At 34.5% G+C, this 23,503-nt stretch overlaps 2 protein-coding genes across 2 annotated transcripts in view; both read right to left on the bottom strand.

Annotated features, from left to right (window-relative positions):
• LOC306854371 (high affinity cationic amino acid transporter 1-like) overlaps positions 1 to 11,493 on the bottom strand; it is a 29,657-nt gene extending 18,164 nt beyond the window's left edge. The window contains exon 1 of the mRNA XM_079392312.1: positions 11,195 to 11,493. The gene's annotated coding sequence lies outside the window, so the exon portion shown is untranslated. The remainder of the gene's footprint in view (positions 1 to 11,194) is intronic.
• An 8,006-nt stretch (positions 11,494 to 19,499) lies between these two features.
• The window catches only part of LOC306854501 (1,4-alpha-glucan-branching enzyme-like), a 183,014-nt gene continuing 179,010 nt past the window's right edge, over positions 19,500 to 23,503 (bottom strand). The window contains exon 16 of the mRNA XM_079392593.1: positions 19,500 to 20,869. Within this exon, the coding sequence (XP_079248719.1) occupies positions 20,807 to 20,869 (63 nt within the window). The 3' untranslated portion in view covers positions 19,500 to 20,806. The remainder of the gene's footprint in view (positions 20,870 to 23,503) is intronic.

A 23,503-nucleotide genomic window follows, 5' to 3' on the forward strand; every position in this document is an offset into this window, starting at 1 on the left:
AAAGATCTCAATACACACTATTTTTCAAGTTCAAGTCCACCGACGTTAATCTACTCTCCTGTCTGGTTTGTTTGTTGGACAAAAATGGCAGATTTGGCATTATGATTGCTCAGATTGCCTGTTAATCAAACTCCTGGCGAAGGGTCAATTGAGCAGCTAAGGTTGGGCAAAGTTTAGAAATAACTGGGTCTAAAAAATGACTGCAGTTAATGCAATATGCTGAACTTTCCACACGTTTATTTAAATAGATTTTTTAATGATGTAAGGTCTTTGTGTCATTTGGAGCAACCACTCATCATGTGGTGCGTCCAATAATATAGCAATAACTAGGGCTGGGTATCGTTCAAAAATTTTCGATACCGGTACCGATACCTTGAGTTCGATACCGGTACCTGAACGATACTTTTTTCGATACCAGTTTTATGAAATCAGTTTTAATAAGATTACATTATCTCAAAAAATTTTTTTTAATGTTGATATTTATACAGACTCAAAGCCTCATCTCCTGAGCCACTGCACAAAGGAACAAAATATATCCAACACAATAAATAATTTTAATAAAGTTCAAATTGTTTTCAGTTTACACATCTGTTAGGCTACGTTTACATTAGTGCGTGTTCATTTTAAAACACATCATCATTTCTAGGTTGTTAAAGACTTCAAGAAATGTAAAATCTTCATCCATTTTCATAAGTGGGTGTTTTATTTTCTTTCACCATATGTTTTATTGTTATTAAATTCTGGTGTAGTATGTCTAATTATTTGAATGCATAAAAACAACTTATTTTATTTAAATGTATTCTTAAAATAGCCTAATGAAAGGTTTTATTTTTCCTCAGAAATTCTGTGTTCTATATCTGGTTTTCAAATGAAGACATAAAACATTAATTTAATTTCTTTAAATTATTGAAAATCAAAGTTTATTTATTTTGGCAAACAAAGGGGGTTTACTATTAAAATAAAAAAATGGAATAACTGTTGTGTGATAATTTCTAAAAAAAAAATAATAATAAAGTTTTAATAATTTTAATAGTAGCCTAGTATTAGCAGTGCTGTCCGCTGAACAATATTAATATATTTCTGCCGCAGCGTCTTCCAAGTGAAACCGAACTTTTATTTTGACGGGTTTCCAGGAATACCTTTACAGTTCTGTGTGTATATGATATGACGTTAGTTTTACTCGAATCAAACGGTAAAATGCTCATTAATTAACTCTCACAGCAGTTCTGGAGATATTGTTCATGTGTTTATGTCCTCATTTAGTGAGACGGCAGACGCTGAAATCACCGCGAGCGTCACGCGAGCTTCAGTCTGTGTTTAGTAAACAAACTGCGCGATATAGAGAGCAGACTGCTCCGTACACTTTCGAAACGCTCTCGTGGATGTCAAACACTGATCAATCAGCATCGCGTCACTTCTAGTCAAACACACCTAGTGCTGCAGGATTATTGGCTCACTGACGGTGATGAGATTAACCCCTTAGGTATCGAAATTTGGTACCGAACGACAAGACGTTTTTTGATACTCGGTGGTATCGAGGCAATTCGGTCGGTGCCTAAAAAGTATCGAACTTGATACCCAGCCCTAGCAATAACTGTATTAAATGAAAAATAAATTATCTAATTTATGTGGCTGAAATATGAATCACTGCTACAGTATACTTAAGTGAATGGTATTTTTAAATTATTTTTCTCAGTTTTATGCAATTTACAGAAAAAAATCTGTCTACTAATTACAATTAAAAAGGCAACTGAAATTATAGAACAAAAATATGAGATCATTATGTACAAAAACTCAAAAGAAATGCAAATGCTTGAGTTACTGAGAACATCTAAAAAAAAAAAGTTAAGTATGTTAAGGAAATTAATCAATTTTAATACAAATCATGGTCGCACCACGTGTCATTTTTAAGGCTACGGATGATTCATCTAGAGGAAAAAAAACACTAAAATCACTTAATTTAAAATTTTAATATAAATGTATGTGTACACAACCTTCTTAATGTTTGAACAACTACAAAAGATATTATTAATTTTTGTATTTTAAAATTTGCCTGTTGAAAATCCTTATACGTCAATGACCCATATATTTAATTTACACAGCCCCAAGAAGCCATGGTTTACAGTGAATTTATAGCAGCTAAGGGGCTTTGTTAGGCACGACGTGAAGCGGATTAACAGAGCAAATAAAGTAATGATATTAATAGTGTTGTTTTTGGCGGCCTGTTTTAATTTTAGTTTTAGTCTAGTCTTTGTGTGAAGCTGTCATTTTAGTTTTTATTAGTTTTAGTCACGTTCATACTCTTTTTAGTCTAGTGTAGTTTTAGTCGACAAAAACTGATGACATTTTAGTCTAGTTTTCGTTAATGAAAATTGTATTTTAGTCTCTTTTTAGTAATACAATTCTATTTAACCCAGTCAATATATTAGAAGTACCTAGTAGTATAGACGAAACCAAAATTTTCTTTTAGCTAAAGCCATTTCAAACAAGGTTATCTTATTGTTACCTTATAGACTTAAGAATACATCCATTCCAGACACGAAAGACGCTCTGATTTGAATTTACAACACTTATTTTACCAACCAAACATGTTAGAAGTACACACACATCTCCCAAAGACGAACCCCGACTGGCCGGCCATCGCTCCCTTTCTCTGTGTCAGACTTAACTTTGTTGTCGTCTTCAAAATAATGCCGCGAGTGGGACTTGAGGAAGTGACGTCGCCTGCGTCGCGGTATGTTTGTAGAGTAATTTACAACAGCTTCAAACGCGGCTCAACCAAGCAACCTTTAGAAGCACTGTTTTAGTAGATTTGATTACTTTATACAATGCATTCAGCATTTCTTATTTATTTGTTCTACTGAAGTTTTTTTTCGTATTGCGTGTAAATGCGTTATCGCTGACTGTTTATTTTTGTTTTTTTTGGGGGGGGGGGGGGGGGGTTAATTGAGGCTAGTATTAGCTTTGTGATATTGACACTGCTGACAACAATGATGACATTTCTATTTTGAAAGACCTTAAAGCAAAAATTACTAGATTATATATATATATATATATATATATAAAATTACTCATTACTCAAAATTACTCATATCGTGATAAGATTTTGGACGTATCATCCATCCCTAGTCATTGCTTTTGTATTTGTTTAAAATGGTTATTTTGAAAAAAACAAACAAACAAACATTGCATTCACTAACAAAAGCACTGAAATACAGTTTTCTTTTTCTGCCACTTTCGTAACCTGTTATGTTCGGAGTGTGAAAGCCTTGCTCACTTTATGCAAGTTCCTCAAAATATCTTCTTTTGTGTCACATGGAAGAAAGCAAGCCATATGGATTTGGAACAACACGACAGAGTAAATGACAGCATTTTCATTTTTGGAAAAAACTATTCCTTTAAAAGTATTTCAATCTATTTCAAAACCCAACCAAATAGCGTAGAACCTATACATTAGTCTAAGTCAAGTCAAGTCAAGTCACCTTAATTTATATAGCGCTTTTAACAATGTAAATTGTGTCAAAGCAACTGCACAATATCCAAAAAAAAAGCCAGTGTCTAAGCCAGTGGTTCTCAACCTTTATGATTCCAAGACCCAACATTTTGATGAATTGTCCAGGTCTAGAAATCAAGCGAAATCAATCTTTTAAGTCACCTTAAGGCACATGAAAATTTCCTGAGACAACCTAGTTGGCCCCGGGCCCCTGGTTAAGAATCACTGGTCTACTCTAAACTAAGCAAAACAACTACTTATTAGGAACAAAAGAGGAATGTGTCTCTTTCAAACACATTCTCAGTGGATGCCTGTCGATGTTAACATTCATGTTCTGTGGGCTATTTGTTTGGAGGAAGGGCAATGGAACAAAGCCTGCGTACTATACAGCCTAATGCTGCTGTGTGGCAACACATGATTGCGCAAGGCATACTGGAACATCTGCCACTCACAGCCTTGAAGAGTAATAATGCACATCCCTATCTAATTTAAATGTCCATAGCAACGCACACACGGAAATTCGTGCTTCTGTCAAGTGTAAATCCAGTAAGTGGGCTGGGAGAGGGTCATGCCCCATTTTCCACCAATCACAGAGCACCGACAGAAATGGGAGGCATCTGAACGCATCAGCCGGTCACACTGTGTTCACACGTACACACACCTCTTCAATCAGGTCACGATGCCCAGGTTACGTGACTGATTTTTTGTTGAGATGAATGTCAACATCTGATATGATTAAAGTTGTACTGAGGAATTTGAGGCATGCACTCGTAGTACATCTAGTACAACTACTATATAACTGTTGTGAGAAGCATATGTACAGCATGTGAAACAGAAAACAACAGTAGAGATGGATAATATATTTTTATACTACAGTTCAAGAGTTTGGGGTCTGTAAGTTTTTATTTTGTTAAGTTTCTTATGATTCTTTTAAAGTCTGTGTAAAGTGTTCAGGATTTTTGGGCGGGTCTAAAATCATGACTCGATGACGAAACGGAGTCACTGAGCATGGCCCCTCCCCTAACACTATAAGAGGTGTTCGACTTAAAGCAGCACTGCGCAGATCGATCAGTGTGTGACATCAAAGTACAGAGCTATAGAGAGCAGACGGCTCCTTGTGCTTTCGAATTGCTCTCGTGTCATACACTGATCGTTCTGCACAGCCCTGCTTCAAGTTGAACACAACTAATAACTACAGCGCAGTGGTTTGCCCTCTCAATCACGAGTTACCGTTCGTTACTACAGCCTAGATGTTGCTAGCTAGCTATGCCTTCGTCACGTAAATGCATAATACCTGGTTGCAATAATTTACAAAACAGCTCGGTCTCCTCATTTAAATAAACTGCAGAGGAAGACAGTTGTGAGAGATGGCAGCTTTCCCGCGAGTGGGCGTGGTTTCAGCGAAGCCAGCGGACACGCCCCCAGCGTTTGAGAGCAGAGAACACTGCTTATTTGTTCAAGATTTTGATAGCTTATTTTATTCACTTGGCATTTTTTTTTAGCATTCAAATTTGGCTGGGTGGTTAATAACACATTTTTTTTGTTGTGTGATAATCTCAGAACAGACATTTAATATTGACTTTACACAGACTTTAAAGTTTCTTATGCTTTCCAAGGCTGTATTTATTTGATGAAAAATACAGTAATATAATAAAATATTCAAATAACAGTAAAATTACTAAATATAAACATTTATTTATTCCTGTGATGCAAAGCTGAATTATCAGCATCATTACTCAAGTCTTCATTGTCACACGATCCTTCAGAAATATTTCGAACATGCTGATTTGCTGCTTAAAAATAATTTATATTATTATGTTGAAAACAGTTGCTCTGCTTAATTTTTGTTGTGTGTGTTAAAGTTCAAAAGAAGTACATTTATTTGAATTATAAATATTTTGGAACATTATGGATGCCTTTACTGTCACCGCTGCCTGATTTAATGTACCCTTGCTAAATAAAATTAAGAATTTCTATAAAACAAAAAAATCTTCTTGACCCTCAAACGTTTTAACAGTAGTGTATAAATAGTAGCAACATTTTTAATGTTAATAAGTTAGATTTTTTTCATGTATTAGTGAAATGATTTAATTCATTTATTAATATTTTTTTAAAGTTCAAAACTCTAATTCAGTGATTTCTAGCAACATCACTCAAAAAATTTCAAATATTCATACATCACATCTTTCAAAGTATAAAAACATTTTAGTAAAAATCTAGATACATTTTTCTGTTTGTTACTGCGTATTGGTGTTGCACATAACAGTGCATGAAAACAATAGAATTCTTGTCTTAAAAAATTATTTTGAACTAGATTTTGGTACCAAATGAACGAAATTAGTATACAATATGCACACACATGCAGGCTAACAATCACCTGACCTGAAACAGAGGTTACACCTAACCACAGATTATCCCACTTATACCACAGTCACTTGCCAGTAGGGGGTGTAACGGTACATGTATTCGTACCGGTATGGGTCTTTCGGTTCGGTACGCTTGTGTACCGAACGAATACAGTTTTTATTTTTTTCAAGAAATTCAATTAATAAATGGCGTTTTGACTGTCTTTGATGTGGCATGACAGATGGCTGTATAAACGCCTTGGAGAGCCGCATCTGGGACGGTTCAGAAACGTGCTGGTATAAACCCAACACAAGCATTGACTCGAGCGGTTCCCGTGTCTGAGGCTCTGAGCCGTAATGCGCCGCAGACACGTGCAGTAAATGGCAGAGCGGAACACGAGTGAACGTGATCATTCCTTCCTCTGTCTGTAATAGGCTACGCGAATAAACATGACTGAACATCTCATGCCTCATGTAATTGCTCAATCAGTGTTTCAACCGCGGAACGACATCAACAAAACAGCGTGGAAATAAAATGTCCCGTAGTATTTCTTTTACCTCAGCAAGTCATCAGTGTCTACAGCTCGTTAGTTCACTAGAGAAATTAAGTCAAATTTTGCAAAATATTACACCATATACTCATTATATTTTACTAAACCTGTTAGTCTCAATTATTTAATGTACGTTTAAATTAATTTGTTATGAAACATGCTATGACAGCCAGTGTGTAATTGAATATATTTTAACAAATAGCCTAGAAATTTTATTATTTATAAATTAATTTAAAAACAGCATTATGTGCAATTTACATGTTTGCATATAATTTGTTTTTAAAGTTGAGTGTTGATCATCTATTAAAAAATAAATAGTAGCCCAATTAAATGTAAGTTTGGGTTACGTTGTTAGGCCTAATTGTAACCTTATAATGTAAAAGGGGTTCCTAAAGTTTTAAGCATAAGCTGAGGTAGATTTTTATCACTAAGAACATTTTAACTATAACTGAATGTATTTAAAGAAAGAGCAACTTTTTCAGTAAACCATTGTTTATTAAAAAAAAAAAAAAAAAAAGTTTAGTTTTTCCCCCTGCTGTACCGAAATCATACCAAACCGTGACATTAAAACTGAGGTACGTACCGAACCGTCATATGTGTACCGTTACACCCCTACTTGCCAGCATTGATAAGTTAAACCACACTATTGTTTGCAGCACACTATTGAACAGGACGGATAAAACCATTAGTTAATTTATATTAGTAACTTAATTTACAAGTTGTAGTTAGAACTACGATTCTGAAGTAAAATAAAGTAGCGCAGTAAGAATATTTAAATAACTGTAAAGCTGCAGTCCGTAAATTGCCTGGAATTTGAAAACCTCGAATTGCAGCTCTGTGAGGAATTATCTTGCGGGCATGGGGTTGTGCTCCGGCACGGCTCCAGCGCGGATGAATCTAATGTTTTGAGGAGTATGCGTGTCAGTCTGTCAGTCGTGTGGATACTGTACTTAGGAATCACAGATTCTAGCCTACGTCTTGGAATATATAGGGCCCTATGATTTCTGTGATGCGGAAAACGCGGACGGAATCACGGAATTTACACATGAAAACGGAATTCTCGGAATATGCATATATTTTGTTGATAAATAAAAATAAATAAAAATATTTGTAAATAAATTTTTTTTTTACCTCTTTCTCATTTTTTCAGTTTAAAACAACAAACGTAGAAAGGTCTCTACCTAAACCGTGGCCAAATGGCATTGTTAAACATGTTGCCTAGTAACCATACGTCCTTACGTTCCCGCTCAAGGAAAAAAATGTCGAAGCGAGTGGCTCCTGATAAGATTGATGTGGTTTGGAATTGGTCAAATGTTCTTGGAAATAAATATGATCAGAATATCAACGTGTCTAATTCACGCACTGTAAAGATGTGCTCACTTTACACAGAGTGTGCGTGATCGTGTAATCGAAAGTGAAAGTGAACTGCGAGCGCTCATTCAAATGTGATTTCACTTATTAATAGCGCGAAAATGATATACAATATTAGAATGTTTGCAGGAGCGGGACACACACGTTGCGGGAGCGGGCGGTAATGGCCAGACACTCAGCGGGAGCGGCTCAAGAAAACTCTAGGCTGCACATCAACACACGCTAAGTTTTTTTCGCACTAACTTACCCCATCTCCACCCCAATTATTTGTGCCGTTTCGTTCTGTGACAGCACATATAGGACAATTTTGAATGTAATATGACTGTTTATTTGTTGTAATATTGACATATTAATTGACTGTAATATGTCTTTGTGTTGGCGTTCTGACAGGCACATATCGTTGTTTCAATGTTTCTGTCTCCCTGCAGCATGGTTACAATTATTCTTTCATTTAATATTCATCAACCCTACTTTGTAACTGTTACCTTCATGTTACTGTTATTTTTGGCCAGAGATTTGGCTGAATTTTGGAGAATTTTGAATGTGCTTTATTAACAGTTTAAATAAAAAGGCTGAATTGTGAGTTTGTGTAACTGAATTTTTAATGGTCAATACTGCTTAGAAGTGAAAAGAAAACAAAAAAATCCGAAAAATCCGAAAGGGCTAAAAATAAATCCAAAAAAACGGAATTTGAAAAAAAAATAAAATGGAATTTGAGAAAAAATAAAACGGATTTCATAGGGCCCTAAATATATGACCCAAATGAGAATTTTCACCGTATATTGTTATTTGAACAAGTAAGTAACAAGTCTGCCACGTTTGTTCTGACCAACTGAGGAAAAAAGCATTATAATAAATCACGCTACCAATGGTGATTACATGTAACATCGATTAGCTCATATCACAAACCGTGCAAATTATTGTTATACTTTATTCTCAAATTATTAATGTTAACAACATTGCGTCACAATGAGTATAGTGTGTATTAACATGTAGATTTCAATTTCTGTAGAGTCTAATCTCTAATTGTCATGCCATTCGAATTTCATACTAAGAAATTATTTGAACCCAAAAAGCAAATTATGCTCCCTTCGAACTGGTTTTCTTTAAAATACAAATCTTGTGTAATCCCAGGTTATCTGTAATCAGAAGCACGTTTAAAACTGGAATATAATTTCATTTCATTCACGTGTTTCATAAATAATTTTATTTCATTCACGTGTTTCATAAATAATTTAATTTCATTCACGTGTTTCTTTAACAATATAAATCTTCATTTTATAACTCTCCTTAATTCAATATAGCTTGCACCTTCCTCAAACACAATATTCAAACACTATGTGATAAAATAGGGCAAAGTCACCTTGACCGTTTTATATGCAGTTTGTTCATGGCTGCGTTTCAAGATACAGAGAAAACTGTCCAACAACAGTACATTTAATTATTTTCTCTGAATCAGTACAAATAGCATTTTAAAATCCTTTTAAACTCTGATTCAATGATTTGTTGCATCATCACTCAAAAATATTTCGATCGCATCTTTCATTTTGCCATTTTTTTACTATGCATTGCAATGTGCTGCATGATTCAATGTAATTCTTGTTTAGAAATGGGCATTATTTTTTTATCTAGAGTTATACTCTATTTTTATATCTTGAAGATTTTAAATCAAACACAGGCATAAAAAACAAAGTGTGACCCTGGACCACAACACCAGTCATAATTGGTATTTTTTTTTTTTAAATGGAGATTTATACATCATCTGAACGCTGAATAAATAAGCCACTATTTGGCTGAGATACAGCTATTTGAAAATCTGGAATCTGAGGGTGCAAAAAAAAAAGGAAATATTGAGAAAATCACTTTGAAAAAGTTCTTTGGAATGCATATTACTAATCAATAATTAAGTTTTGATATATTTACGGTAGGACATTTACAAAATATCTCCATGGAACATGATATTTACTTAATATCCTAATAATTTTTTGGCATAAAAGAAAAATCAATAATTTTGACCCATACGGCTATTGCTACAAATATACCCCAGCAACTTAAGACTGCTTTTGTGGTCAAGGGTCACAAAAATGGCTCAACGTTTTGACAATTTAATGTATAACACACAGCACTCACTATAATTATTTAGTTAAAACATTTAATGAAATTGAAAATGTAAAATAGGCCTAATAGCAGAAGCTATTTTTTGTTATTGAAAACAAAAGAACTGCCTCTTAGAATAACTTCAAGCAATAAATAATTTTTAAATGTTATATAATGCACACTATAGATAAGCTGAGGCTTAAAATGGAAATAAGGTTCACTTTTTTTAGTGCACACTATATAATGCTTAACATGCCATGGTTAATGTTTGCTAATGTTATTAAAGGCAGTGATAAGTAAATAGTTTGTTTTTAAGCATAATGTTGTTCTTTGTAAATGATATTCTCTTTTTCTGTGGGTTAGACATCTATACATGGATATGAGCATTACATGTGAATACTGGCAGTGTTGGGATCATATCATCTCTATATTTTGCTTTGTGTAAACTGATCCATCTTTATGCTCATGGTCTCTATGAAACAAAACGTAAACAACGCTTACTGGAAACGGGTCGCTTCCTTCGCATCTGCACGATTCCAAAACGAACGACTTTATTCTTTTTCAGAACGCCGATTCTTGCAGAATGACGACGAATTATACAAAGTAGCAAACAAATGTCCCGCGTTTTTTAAACGTCATAATAAAGCGCAGCCAAAACAGACAGACAGTTCGAGTCATTTAGTGAATCGATTAGTTCAGACGGTTCATTTAAAAAAAATAAAATAAAAAAATAATAATTCTGCTTATTAAATTAGTATTTACACAGATACCATCGGATTTTTTTTTAACTGTGTTTGTTTCTTTACAATTTTACACACAGTTGTAAAGTCGAGGTTTCGAGGCATTTTGCGAATCGGTTCCTTCACAAAAAGAATCACTTCAATACAATGCTTCATGAGAAAGATGGTAAAAATACTAAACACCAACCAGTTTAAAATCACGAGAACAGGCAAAAGTACGCAGTAAATGCCACAAATCGTATTTGTGGTCTTGGGTTTTGTTTATTCAATTCCGCTCGCAGCCAATGAATTACAAGCACGCTACTATAAAAGCTCCGCTGGTTATTCATAATAACCCCCTAATTCTCGAATAAACCGTTAATAATCACAACAGATGCGCTTAAACGACGCGAACTGATGCCCATAACAATAATACGGCAGGCAGATACACTCCTAAATTAATTCATGCAATATCATCTTTCAAAAGGGAGGTGTTGCATCAGCCTTTAAATGGAGAGCAGCACGTGCATCGCAGACAAAAGTATCCAAAAGTACACGTAGAAGAGGATTAATGTACAATATAAATCAATTGTTTAAATGCACGTGCCTCATTCTTACCTGGTAACGTTAAGGACCCCAAAATTCACTCGACGACCTCTGAACTGAGACGAAAAATAAACAAAAAAAACCGGAGAACAGCTGGCTGTTGACTTTCTATGCTTCTTCTTCTTCAGGGTTTATCCTATTCTTACTAGAACTACTTTACAATAAAATACTACCTCTTCAACCTTGAGTAAATCATCCTTCCGTGTGCCAACACCCAAACGCGCGCACCGTGAAGCGCAGAGTCACGTTTATTGATATTCAAACGAGCTGCTTTTCTTGTTCTCGTCGTTTCTGCTCGTGCAAGTTATACTGTTAATCCCTCATAAAGCCTACTGTGTCTTGTTTGATTGTAGCCTACACAAAGGCCTCTAAATGATCAACTAGACCAAAATATGCTGAAAAAACGGTTTTACAGAATCTATGGCTTGCCTTCTGTCGTCTGATTTATAGTTAAACACGTTTAGCAAGTAAACGACCTTTTGGTAGCCTATAATTATAAAAACGCCCCACTTGAGGTTGTGGTTCATGTTCTTTTACTGTCAAATCTTTACTGATTTTAATAAATTAAACATACAGCATTCGAGATTGGACATTAGGACTACTAGACTGAAGCAACTAAAAAAAAAAATGTTAAAAATGCATAAAATAAGCGTCATGTTCATCTCTCATCTTTGTATTGCATTACTTGCATATGTTTTGGCCGCATATGCTAATAAAGACTACATAGTTTGATCATAAAACGAAGCATTAATATCCACTTATTAAGATATATTATTGGATATAGAGACAACTGATATGTATATGAATTGTACGTAGTATTCTGTTATAGCCTAATTATAAAGATCTTATTAATTTACATTACAAGCTACCATAATTCTCTCTATGGCAATATAAATATCAGAAATTGCATCAAATATCATGTTTTTGCTAAGTTTGGGCCTCTGAAGGAAATTTAGGAGCTTCATATTTTTCTATCTATATCACATACAGTATATGAGCACAAAAAAACAACGCACACTTAAACTTTCTCATCCATTGTACCTCTCACTTGTAGCAACTACATACATAATTAGTATTTTGGCTGTATTATACTGTAGTATTTATTGATTTATGCTTGTGAAAAGATTTCCCCATGCAGATTTTGCAAAGTTAATTCGATGTGTTGTCCAACAGAAATTTGCTTGATTTGAAAGTGAAGAGCGAAGGCATGAAATACACTTGCAACAAAATATCACTATTTACATAGAATATGTGCATAAAGTAAGTCAGCTAGAGCTGTATACATTTTTTCACTGCAGCAATCATCTTGCTGCTCCCTTTTTCTCGCCAATTTGTTCAAAGAAACCTTTGATAGTTTGATTTACACAGAGTCTGATGATGGAAAAAGACTCCCCAAAACATGCACCTTATCCAAACTCAAAAACATCTGTAGGCTGACTCACTAATAACACAGGGTTCCTTTGTTGAAAGCAACTGTGTGTGGACTTCCCCAGAATCTGAGTTCTGAAGAGAGTGTACAGAGAAATAAACAACTTGAATCTACATCTGAGCTACAGAGCTGAAATTGCATTCATTACTGGTGGGGATTTTTATGTAACTCTTTCTTCAAGCTCTACATCATTAACACTGAGCCTGCAACACTCACACTTGCAGTCGTGGCTGTTTGAGAGTGAATTTATTAGATATGTATCGTTTGGTATAAAACATAATGTTTTGTACATTTTATTGGTGCAGAGATAAGTATTTTTAAAATGTTTGCAAATGCTTTTTAACACTTGTACTGTGTGTTACAATTACTAAAGTGTGATATTATAGGGACGACTGAAAGGGATAGTTCAGCCAAAAAAGACAATTCACTTAATGTACTCACCCTTGACTTTATTTTTTTCATCAGAACAGATTTGGGGAAATTTAGCATTTCACTTGCTCACCAACGGATCCTCTGCAGCGAATGGGTGCCGTCAGAATGAGAGTCCAAACAGCTGATAGAAATAACAAACATTGGTGAGCAATTGATGTAATGATAAATTTCTCCAATTCTGCTCCGATTACAAAAAACAAATAACCTCAACTCAACTACATCTTGGATGGCCTGAGGGTGAGTAAATTTTAAATTTGGGGGTGAACAATTCCTTTAATTAAGCATCACAATTACTAAATTGTGTCCATTTCCATTTCATAGGGACTGAACAGACATTTAGTTTATCTGTAAATAAAGCTCTGTTAATAGCATTTTTACAACACTATGTTTTAATTGTGTCCCATCAGGTTAATCAAAAGTTAAACACACTTTCAGTCTTCATGCCCACTTGAACACTTAGTCCAAATACAGATAAGTGAAAGTGATGTGACGTGTAAGCCAAGTATGAATTTGTGCTCTGCCTTTAACCCATCCAAATGCAGTGCATTTAACACACACCTGGAGACGTGGGCAGCCAAATAGAGGTTCTATGCCTTGCTCAAGGGCACCTCAGTCATGGGTATTGAAGGTGGAAGAGAGTGCTGCAAGTAAACAAATGGTCAAGTGCAAAGAATGCAAATGTGGGTAATGGGACAGGGCCATTGATTCATTCAAGAACACAAGTTGTGCAATACCGAACCGGTTTCAAGTCACAAACCTTTTTGTCATGAAGTGTCATTTTAATTTGTGTAGTTAATAACAGTGCAACAGCAATTTCTTGCCCTCTGATGCTACTTGATACTGTGCTTGCCAAGCCTATTGTGTATCAGTTTGGTTATCTAATAGCCTACACGTTTGTTAACATTTTAATTTTAGGAATCAAACATGTAAGACTAATAACCGCACTTGTGACTAGTTATGAGCTTGTATACCATTTTAAGCCTTTGATAAGGCCCCTTTATTTGCGTTGTGTTTACATTATATTTAACAGATTAAGAATTGAATTTGTTATGCCATTAAAATGGATAAACCTAAATATAGGCAAAAATATTCTGAATGAATTTAGAAGTTAACTGTAATCATTCAAGATATTTCTCATCTTTGCTGTTTGTTCTTATCATTTAATGTCAAAAACAATAAACTGAATTCTTTCAGCTGTAATATTTAATGTCATAATTTCTCAAAGTAAAAGGTATCAGTATTTTACTTAAAACTCAGAGGTATGTGTGGCTTATAAAGCATTAATCAGTGACAAATATTTTTGTTACACAAACAAATTCCTTCTTTAGAATAGGAAATATGTTGAATAATATGTTGCACGATCAAACAGTGCACAGAGAACCTATACAGGATATTTTTAAAACCATAAAAAAAAATCATAAACACAGAATTAACTATAAAATCACAATAAGAGGTCAGGATAATCATGTATTATCCATATATATTACATACACTGCATTATTCAATGAGTGTTATTATTTAACAAGTGCATTCTTGACTATGGCACAAACATGTGAAAAAATGTAACTTACCAAGATAACATGTCTCCGTTCAAAATCCAGTACTTCCCTACTTGCAATTGCTGTCCTGCAGCAAAACATGAAGGCAGCTGCGTTTTAGAGCAAACATATAATGGTGAGATATTTTGCTAAATAAAATTATCCTACCAAAAGAACAGCATGAGAACTTTGTGCCTGTTCCATATCAACTCAGTTGAGCTTTTATGAAGTTTTATGAATGTGCAGTAACATTCAGTGTGGAAACTTTCATCTCCCGGATATTTCAAGGTCAGCTGTAAATGGTATTAATGTAAAGTAGCAACTGCGAGTGCTGAGGCGCATGTTGGGTAAAAGTCGCCATGCTCTGCTGATTGGAGAAAAGTTACAAACGGCCATTGGTCTTAATATCAGCATAAAAACTGTGAGGCATGAGCTTCATTGAATGGGTTTCCGTTGCAGAGCAGCTGCATGCAAAACTTACATCAACAAATACAACGGCAAGCATCAGATGGATTGGTGTAAAGCACGTCACCAGCACCACTGGACTCTGGAGCAGTGGAAACCTGTTCTATGGAGTGATGAACCATCTCTGTTTGGCAGACTGGTGGGTCGAGTCTGGGTTTTGCAGATGCTAGGAGAACGTTACCTCCTGGGGATGATGATTCTAGGGGCCTCTGGCTAATTAAAAGCACTATCAAAAAAACAAAAAACAAAAACAAAAGTAGAGCCTAAACGTTAGATTTGCATAAAAATTTCATGTGATGCATATTTGTCATACATAAATGAAACACATACAGGTTCTGAAACACAATGTGTTTTAATCCAAAATGCCGCTGCAAGATTAATCTTTAATGAGCTGAAAAGAATGCACGTCACGCCTCTGTTCATCAATTTGCACTGGCTACCAATAGCTGCTATCATTAAATTCAAGGCATTAATGTTTGCCTACAGAACCACCACTGGCTCTGCACCCCTTTACCTAAATTCATTACTTCAGACTTATGTGCCGTCTAGAAGCTTGCGTTCTTCAAGTGAACGACGCATTATTGTGCCATCCCAAAGACACACAAACTCACTTTCACAGACTTTTTCATTAACTGTTCCCATCTGGTGGAATGACCTGCCCAACTCAATCCGAGCAGCCGGATCCTTACCCATCTTCAAGAAACGACTAAAAACTCATCTGTTCAATCTTTACTTGACCCTCTAACTCTAGCACTCTCTATTCTAATTTTATTTTATCTATCGGTCTTCTTTTTATTAAAAACCCCCCAAAAAACACATACACATAACCCTCTATCAATTGCATATTTATTCTCTAACTGCTAGCTTTTCTTGTAAAACTAACACTAGCTTTCTTTTTTCTATTCTATGTACTTGTTTCTTATAAAAAAAAAAAAAAAAAAAAACACTAGGTTTATTTTTTCTATATTTTTCAAGCAAAAACCTTTCTATCTGTACTGCGTTAGGCTAACTGAGACTTGTAATAGCACTTGCACGTTGCTGCTCTTTTGTTGGTTTTGATTGCTTCTTATGTCCTCATTTGTAAGTCGCTTTGGATAAAAGCGTCTGCTAAATGACTAAATGTAATGTAAATACACTATAGTCAGGTTTGCATATTTATCATCAATAAATCCAATTAGTTTCAGTCTGAAAGAATACTGCTTGTTCCAATGCCAGACGCATTTTAAGCATGTTTATATTTTTTATGTGAATAAATGTAATTGTATTCTCATTTAACAGATTTGTGCTGTTTTTTAAAAGCAATTTAGATAAATGCATTGTGGAAAATAACAAATAAAATAAAATACATTCAAATAGTTAATAATATGCTATAAGCCATTTTTATTAAGCATAGGAATCTTATGTTATTTATACTAATCCAGATGGGTGGAAATTTCCCATGCAATTCAAAATCCTAAATTTAGGCCTAGTCTGTATTTAATATTGTTCTTTTCCTTCCTTTCTTTCTTCCTTCCTTCAGTGTATACAAAATCTGTAAAATGTCTTAAAATATGTTCTTACAGCAAGTTACCTGGATAAAATCACAAAATTCCACCAACCTAAAATACATTAAAATATCTATTATTAAGATTTTGGACCTACTTTATATTAAATCGTTAAAGGCACCTAAAAGATGGATCATGATTTCGAAGAAGACTGTCTAAAAGACCTTCTAATAACAGTAGACCCAGGGCACTGATATATTCCTTCCACTAGATGGAAGCATTACTCCACAAACTCTGAGTATAACGCCAGTTTGAATATGAGGACAACCACAGCCGGTGTCCCTCATGGAACCTTTAAGAATGGCCTGCAACATCTGAACAACACTTGATCCCTTTGCAACCAAGAGCTCTGACAAAACCCAAGTGAAATTTCATTAGTGCTGCCATTTGCTGGCTCATCAGTGAGATAATGCAAGTTTATCCGACCCATGAGGGAAACGCAAGACAGATGCAGTGCACATTCTCCAGAACTACATTAAAGGCCAAACATACATCACGAAAGTGTCAATGAAAGAGGATGATTTACATGGTGCATCAGAAAGTGGCGATGGAGGAGCAGATGTATAAAGAATAATAAGCATAAAAAGAAGCCATTGTCCACATATCCACGACCTTGCGGGGGAGTCTGAGGTCACAGTTTTCTTCAGTTGCTCTTGATTTCCACGCAGTCACAGAGGTGATTAATGACGAACAGCAGACTTGATTAGCTAAAAAGACAGGCGAAACAAAGCGGTCCCAGCGCTCCTGTTGACTCCCCCCGTTTAGATTAGCACATTCAATTCAAGAACTCGAATGAAAATGCCATTGGTCAGGATGAAAGGTACGATTAAGCACAATGTCCTCCTTCAAATTCACAATGGTCCTTATGGAAGAGGCAGATATTTATGCAAAGCGGCCCTCTCAAAGCTTTCAGCATTACAGCGAGTGATTTTAAGCCCTTTTGGTGTTACATAAAGGTAAATGAGATGTTCAGAACTTGCGTTGAACTGATGGGTGTGGAATATGAATGTTTTCTAGTGCTCAGCCAACAAAATATAAAACTGACCATATGGTTGAGCAGTTAACATAAGGCCCTTTGCAATGGAAAGTGATCTAACAGCTTTACTGCTGGTATTGGAAACCCATTCCTGGCTCTCTAAGTAAAAAAAGGTTATTGTTACTGTATATATCACAATTGCGAGTTTGTTTCTTGTAGCTGACTTTATATTTGTCAGTATAACTTTGAGTTGCATGTTGCACTTTTTTGCATTTCGCATCGTGACTTTGCTTCTCGTAATTAGACTTTATCTCTGAGCGTGACCTTGTATCTCACAATGTGACTATATTTTGCAAATTGCTACTTTGTTTCTCATATTTGCATTTTTATATCTCATGTTGTGACTTTGTTTGAGTCTTGATCTCTCAGTGTGGCTCTAAATGTGACTATTTTGCTATTGTGCCTTTGTGATTTTATCTCATAATTGATACTTTGCTTCTCATTATTTGCTTTTTATCTCACATTGCAATTTTGTTTCTTGTAATTGAAAATTCATATCTCTCACTGATTTTAGTGTATCTCACCATGTGATTATATTTTGTAATTGCATCTTTGTTTCTCAGATTTGTGCTTTTTTTCTCATAATTGAGACTTTATCTCTTGCAATTTGACTCTGATTTTCATATTTATCTCACAGTTGAACCTTTCGCCCAGTGTGACTTAATACCTCACAATGCAACTTTATATCTCACAATTATGAATTTATATGTCACAATGTGATATTTGGCATGCCATCGGAACCTAATATCACTCATTGTGACGATATTTTGCAATGTGACTTTTTACTTCACAAATGCAACTTTTTTTATTTCTCATAATGAGGACTCATAATTGTAATTTGTGACCATTTCTTCCAACTGCAACTTTTTTCTAACCTTTTCTCACAATTCCTTTTTTACTTTTCACTCAGAGGCAGAAACAGGTTTCTAGATTACGACAAGAAATATTATAAAAAAAAAAAAAACATGCGCTGCCAAGTTACATAACACTTTAATGGAGTAAGCTATCAAGGACCTCGAATAAGTATATCAATGTGTGAGGATGTGGTTTGTTGTCGAGCACTTTAGAGACTTGATCTGTTAATCTCAGTGATAAAGATGTCACTGTCACTGACAAAGCCTTTTTAAACATCTCTATATACAATCACTGCATTAAACCCGACAAGCTCTCAGTGCAAATTTGCCTTCGATCAATGGCCGTGAAAGCACATACATCCTGACTAACAGGAACATATATCTACCTTAGAAGCACTATGAGTTGCATACATCTCATAATATAAGAGACAGTTCAGGCCCTGGCTTCTGATTGGCCAATACAGCGATTCAGTCATGATAAAATGAGATACACCTCATCATATCACTGCATGGCACTTGTGGAGTATTATGTTTGTTCAGCTCAATCTCACAGGAAAATGTAACTATTTAATGAGGTGTGGTGATCTTGAATGAATTCGTAAGATGTGTGTACGAAAATGCAAGATTTTTAGTATGAAAATACACATGAATATATAATATATGAAAAATAATGTTGTCATTTATTGAATAACATTAACTTTCTTCATGTACGTGGGAAAAAAAATCTAATAAAAATCTTCAGTTAAGAATTTTAAGCCAAACCAACCAGCTTCAAGAGACAAATCCCAGTTGCTGTAACTAAGTCAACACTAATGGTACAATATAAAACTATACTTACTAGACTAGTGTATCGTAAAGGGACTCGATTATGTTATATGGGTGGCTCATTTTTCAACTTGTTTCCATGGTAAAAGCAAGCTAAAATGCTAATAAAAAATGCTAAAAAAAAAGAAAAATGCAATTTTACTTTGAAAACTGTTTGGTTCCAGAAGAGCAAAGAACAAGCACAGTCTTTCTTTCAGCAGTGCTTTATTTCAGTTTAGCAAACGGCACAGTGATTAACATTGCACACAAATATTTGTTGACCATCACAAGGACTTTCCAAACTTCTGAATTGGAATTTTTGTAATGCATTTTTGTTTGGTTTCATAAATAAAACCTTCTCATTAGCTGCTATATTTTCATAATAACAAAAATAAGCAGTGATGATGAACCTTCATTCAAGATGCTTGTTGGAAATCGGTTTCTCAGTATATGACAGATTATGCTACCAATTACTGTACATCTTTGAGAGATTCAAATTCATTCAGGGCAAATTTAGATTTCTTCGAACCAGAACCACAAAACAAGAAAATGTCTAATGACACCTTGAGGAGAGCAGCTTTAAGATTCTAATAATAATTGTCATATATTTTCTTAGACTTACGTCTGGATCTCGATCAGGGCTACAAAAAGCTGTTGTCATTGAAGATAATGTTTTTTTAATATATTATAAAAGATGTTTACATGCATGTTGGGCAGTGAATTAGCACATTCTCTGAGCTACATGACTGTCTAAAAATCAATTAGTATTTATTATTAGCACAAGTTATATTATCTCAGATTTCATATTAGAAATGAATGCAAAAAAAATTAATTTAGTCAAATGAATATTCATCAAAACCTGGTTATGACTGAAAAGTTTTAAAGGCATCAAAAAAAATATAACTTAGATTTTATGACTTTACTCATGTATTAAACATGTATAATTGAAGAGCTAAACACTGAACTGACATGCAATCAATACGTCGTTCTCAAACTATTTTAATTTTTTTTTAACTCGGATGAATTAATACTTGGTGCACATACAGAACTTAAATCACTGACACAGAATGTCAAAAAGTGCTGGTGTCAAATTAAATAGCAGACAAATCAAATGTATGTAAAGTAATTATATTTACTTTTCACAATTACAGTATTATAAATACAGTGCTGACTAATATTGCTTATAATACTGACCACAATCCAAATGATTATTTACTTCAACATTATTCTCTGTTGAATGGCAATTTCAGAAGTTTTGTTTGAATTTTAACATAGGGTTTGGCCATTAGACTTTAGCTCAGTGTTGCAGTGGGATATTGAGAAACTAATTCTTGATAATCAATAATCTGTGAACAATGGCTTGAACAGAAATGGGATAGAAGGTATTCATAATATCTTGTACGCAATTCACGGGAAAATGTGGGCTTTCTAAAGGATGATGGCAAACACGCTGTGAATGGAGGTAGGTTGAGTCACAGAAGTGTGCTGGGTTTCCATCTCGCGGTGAATCGCTGATTGTGTTTCAGTAGCAGTAATCGATTTCCTCGTTGGCCAGAACAATAGCGCTTCTGCACGGAATGTAAACCTGAGAGAGTGGAACAGCCAAAGACAGAAAGAGATCAAAGGGATTCTGCATTTGTTTGAGGCAGTGTAGCACATGCATAACATGAAAAAGTGTAAATGTCTAAAGTACTGTGGAATGTGAACAAAGTTTCAAGTGAAAGTTAGACCCCAGTTATATTTTCATATTCATGGATTCACAAAAATGTGAAGAATGTCTGTAAATAAACAGATAATGTACATGGAGACACAATGTGCAATTTCTGTGATTGAAGTCGTTATCATTAATTCAATAAAAATAAACAACAAATTAATTCATTTAAAAAATTAAGCAGAAAGAACTAAATGAGAAAGAGAAAACACTATTTTAAATATCACCAAAGACAAACATAAGCCTTCACTACCACTGAGCTGTACATTAAAAATGAAAATGTTTTTCATTTATTTTAAGAATAATAGTTTTTTTTTACTTTCTGAGCAATCTGAATTGTTACAGAGTAAAATGCTGCTCTTGTGTCAGCATACAGCAGATATATGTGAGAAGTTTAAATGCATTAACTTATTTTGACAACACGATCCCTCTTCTGACATAGCTGCTTTGGGGGAAGTCGTGGCCTAATGGTTAGAGAGTCGGACTTGTAATCCAAAGGTTGCGGGTTCGAGTCCCCGACCGGCAGGAATTGTAGGTGGGGGAAGTGAATGTCCAGCACTCTCTCCACCCTCAATACCACGATGAGGTGCCCTTGAGCAAGGCACCGAACCCCCAACTGCTCCCCGGGCGCTGCAGCATAAAAAAAATGGCTGCCCACTGCTCCTGGTGTGTGTTCACGGTGTGTGTGTGTTCACTGCTGTGTGTGTGCACGTTGGATGGGTTAAATGCAGAGCACGAATTCCGAGTATGGGTCACCATACTTGGCTGAATGTCACTTCACGATATGAGTCCAAGAAAAACTAAAGGAAAAATCCCTTTAAAAACGTGCAAAGTTCTTATAAATGTAATTTTTGTATTCATGTTGGTTTCTTATGGTTTTCAAGACTTACATTACACGGTGTAACCTAGTAAAAAAAGTAAAATTTTCCTTATTTAATTTTTTTTTATTTGTGTTCACGTTTTTTTGTTGTTTGCTTTTTTTTTGGTACAAATATTACAAATTAATAATACCATATCATCAATTTTTGGGGAGTCACACCACATGACATTTTACAACCTGAAGTAATCTTGCCTTTTCATAAAAATCTATTTATTTGATATATTTCAAAGATTTAAAGACCTTGACACAGTCATAATGGTTTCCAGTAGTCCTCTCTATGATATAATTTCCTTTTTTATTTTTCCTACATGTTTTTTTGCATGCTGGTTGCACATAACTTCAATTTGGAGGACAAACGTTTGAGAAAATATTAATAATATTTGAATAATAACAAAGATAGCTTCTCTGCCTTTTCCAAAGACATATCAAATGTTTATTCTTTTCAAAAATGTCAGTCAGCTTTTATAAAATCAGGTTGTATCACATTGACATTTCTCACTTTATGTCTCCCACAATATTCAATTAAACACATTCATAACAGAATGGCCACTATTAGTATGAATTGCATTGTTAATGTATTTTTTAATAAATAAATAGATTCTGTTTAAAAAAAAAACTTAATTTTACTAAAATACTAAAGTGATATTGCATGAAATGCACTGTAAATGAATGTTGCAATGTAAACGTTGCACTGATTTGCATAAATTGCATTGTAAATGTATTTTTGAATCCTGATAAAAACATAATAATAATAAAAATGCTAAATTTGCTAGACAACATTGTCAGAAAAAAATTAAATAAATATACATGAAATTTTAAAGTAGGCTATAAAAAATGATCGTGCATTTAACAGTAAAATACTGTAAAAATGCTACAGTAAAAACCTGTTAAATGGTTAACTGTAAGTTCCCCTACTATTTACGGTGAAAAACTGTATTGGACATTACATGTGATTTTACAGTAGTATACCGTTTTTGGATGTGAAAAAACTAAAATAATTATTTACAGTGAATAACTGTATACTGACATTCCCAGAGTTACATTTCAAATTTGACGATTTTTTTTTTTGTTTAGTTTTTATTTTATTTTTATTTTTTTTATAACTACACTCTAAAAAAATGGTGTTCGTTGGCTTGTAATCATAGGGGAACCACTTTTGGTGCTGTATTGGATGCTTCTGTGGTTCTTCAGCGGTTCTTTGGCATGACTGAGGTGCTATATAGCACCACTGCCATACAAAGAACCTGTTAAGCTCCTTTAAAGGTTATTTACGAGCCAAAGAACCACTGTTGGTGCTGTTTAGTACCATTTTTGTTGAAGAAATACAATGCAATATGGTACCTCTTATGGTTCTACATAGCACCATTTGACAAAGGTGCTGTATAGCACCTTTAAAGATATGGTGCTATATAGCACCAAAAGTGGTTCCCCTACAATTACGAGCCAATAACCACTTTTAGTGGAAAAATGTCTTTAGTGTGTATGTTTCTTAGTTTTTTCTTATCGGTTTTGTACATTAGGATTATACATTACAGCTAATGTTGTTAAAGTAATGTTTATTGCATTATTTCAGTATCGTGTGTTACCATGATGGTGTTTAGTGTTTTTTGAATGACACTCTACACCTT

This window comes from Barbus barbus, assembly GCF_936440315.1.
Source record: "Barbus barbus genome assembly, chromosome: 34".
NCBI lineage: Eukaryota > Metazoa > Chordata > Actinopteri > Cypriniformes > Cyprinidae > Barbus > Barbus barbus.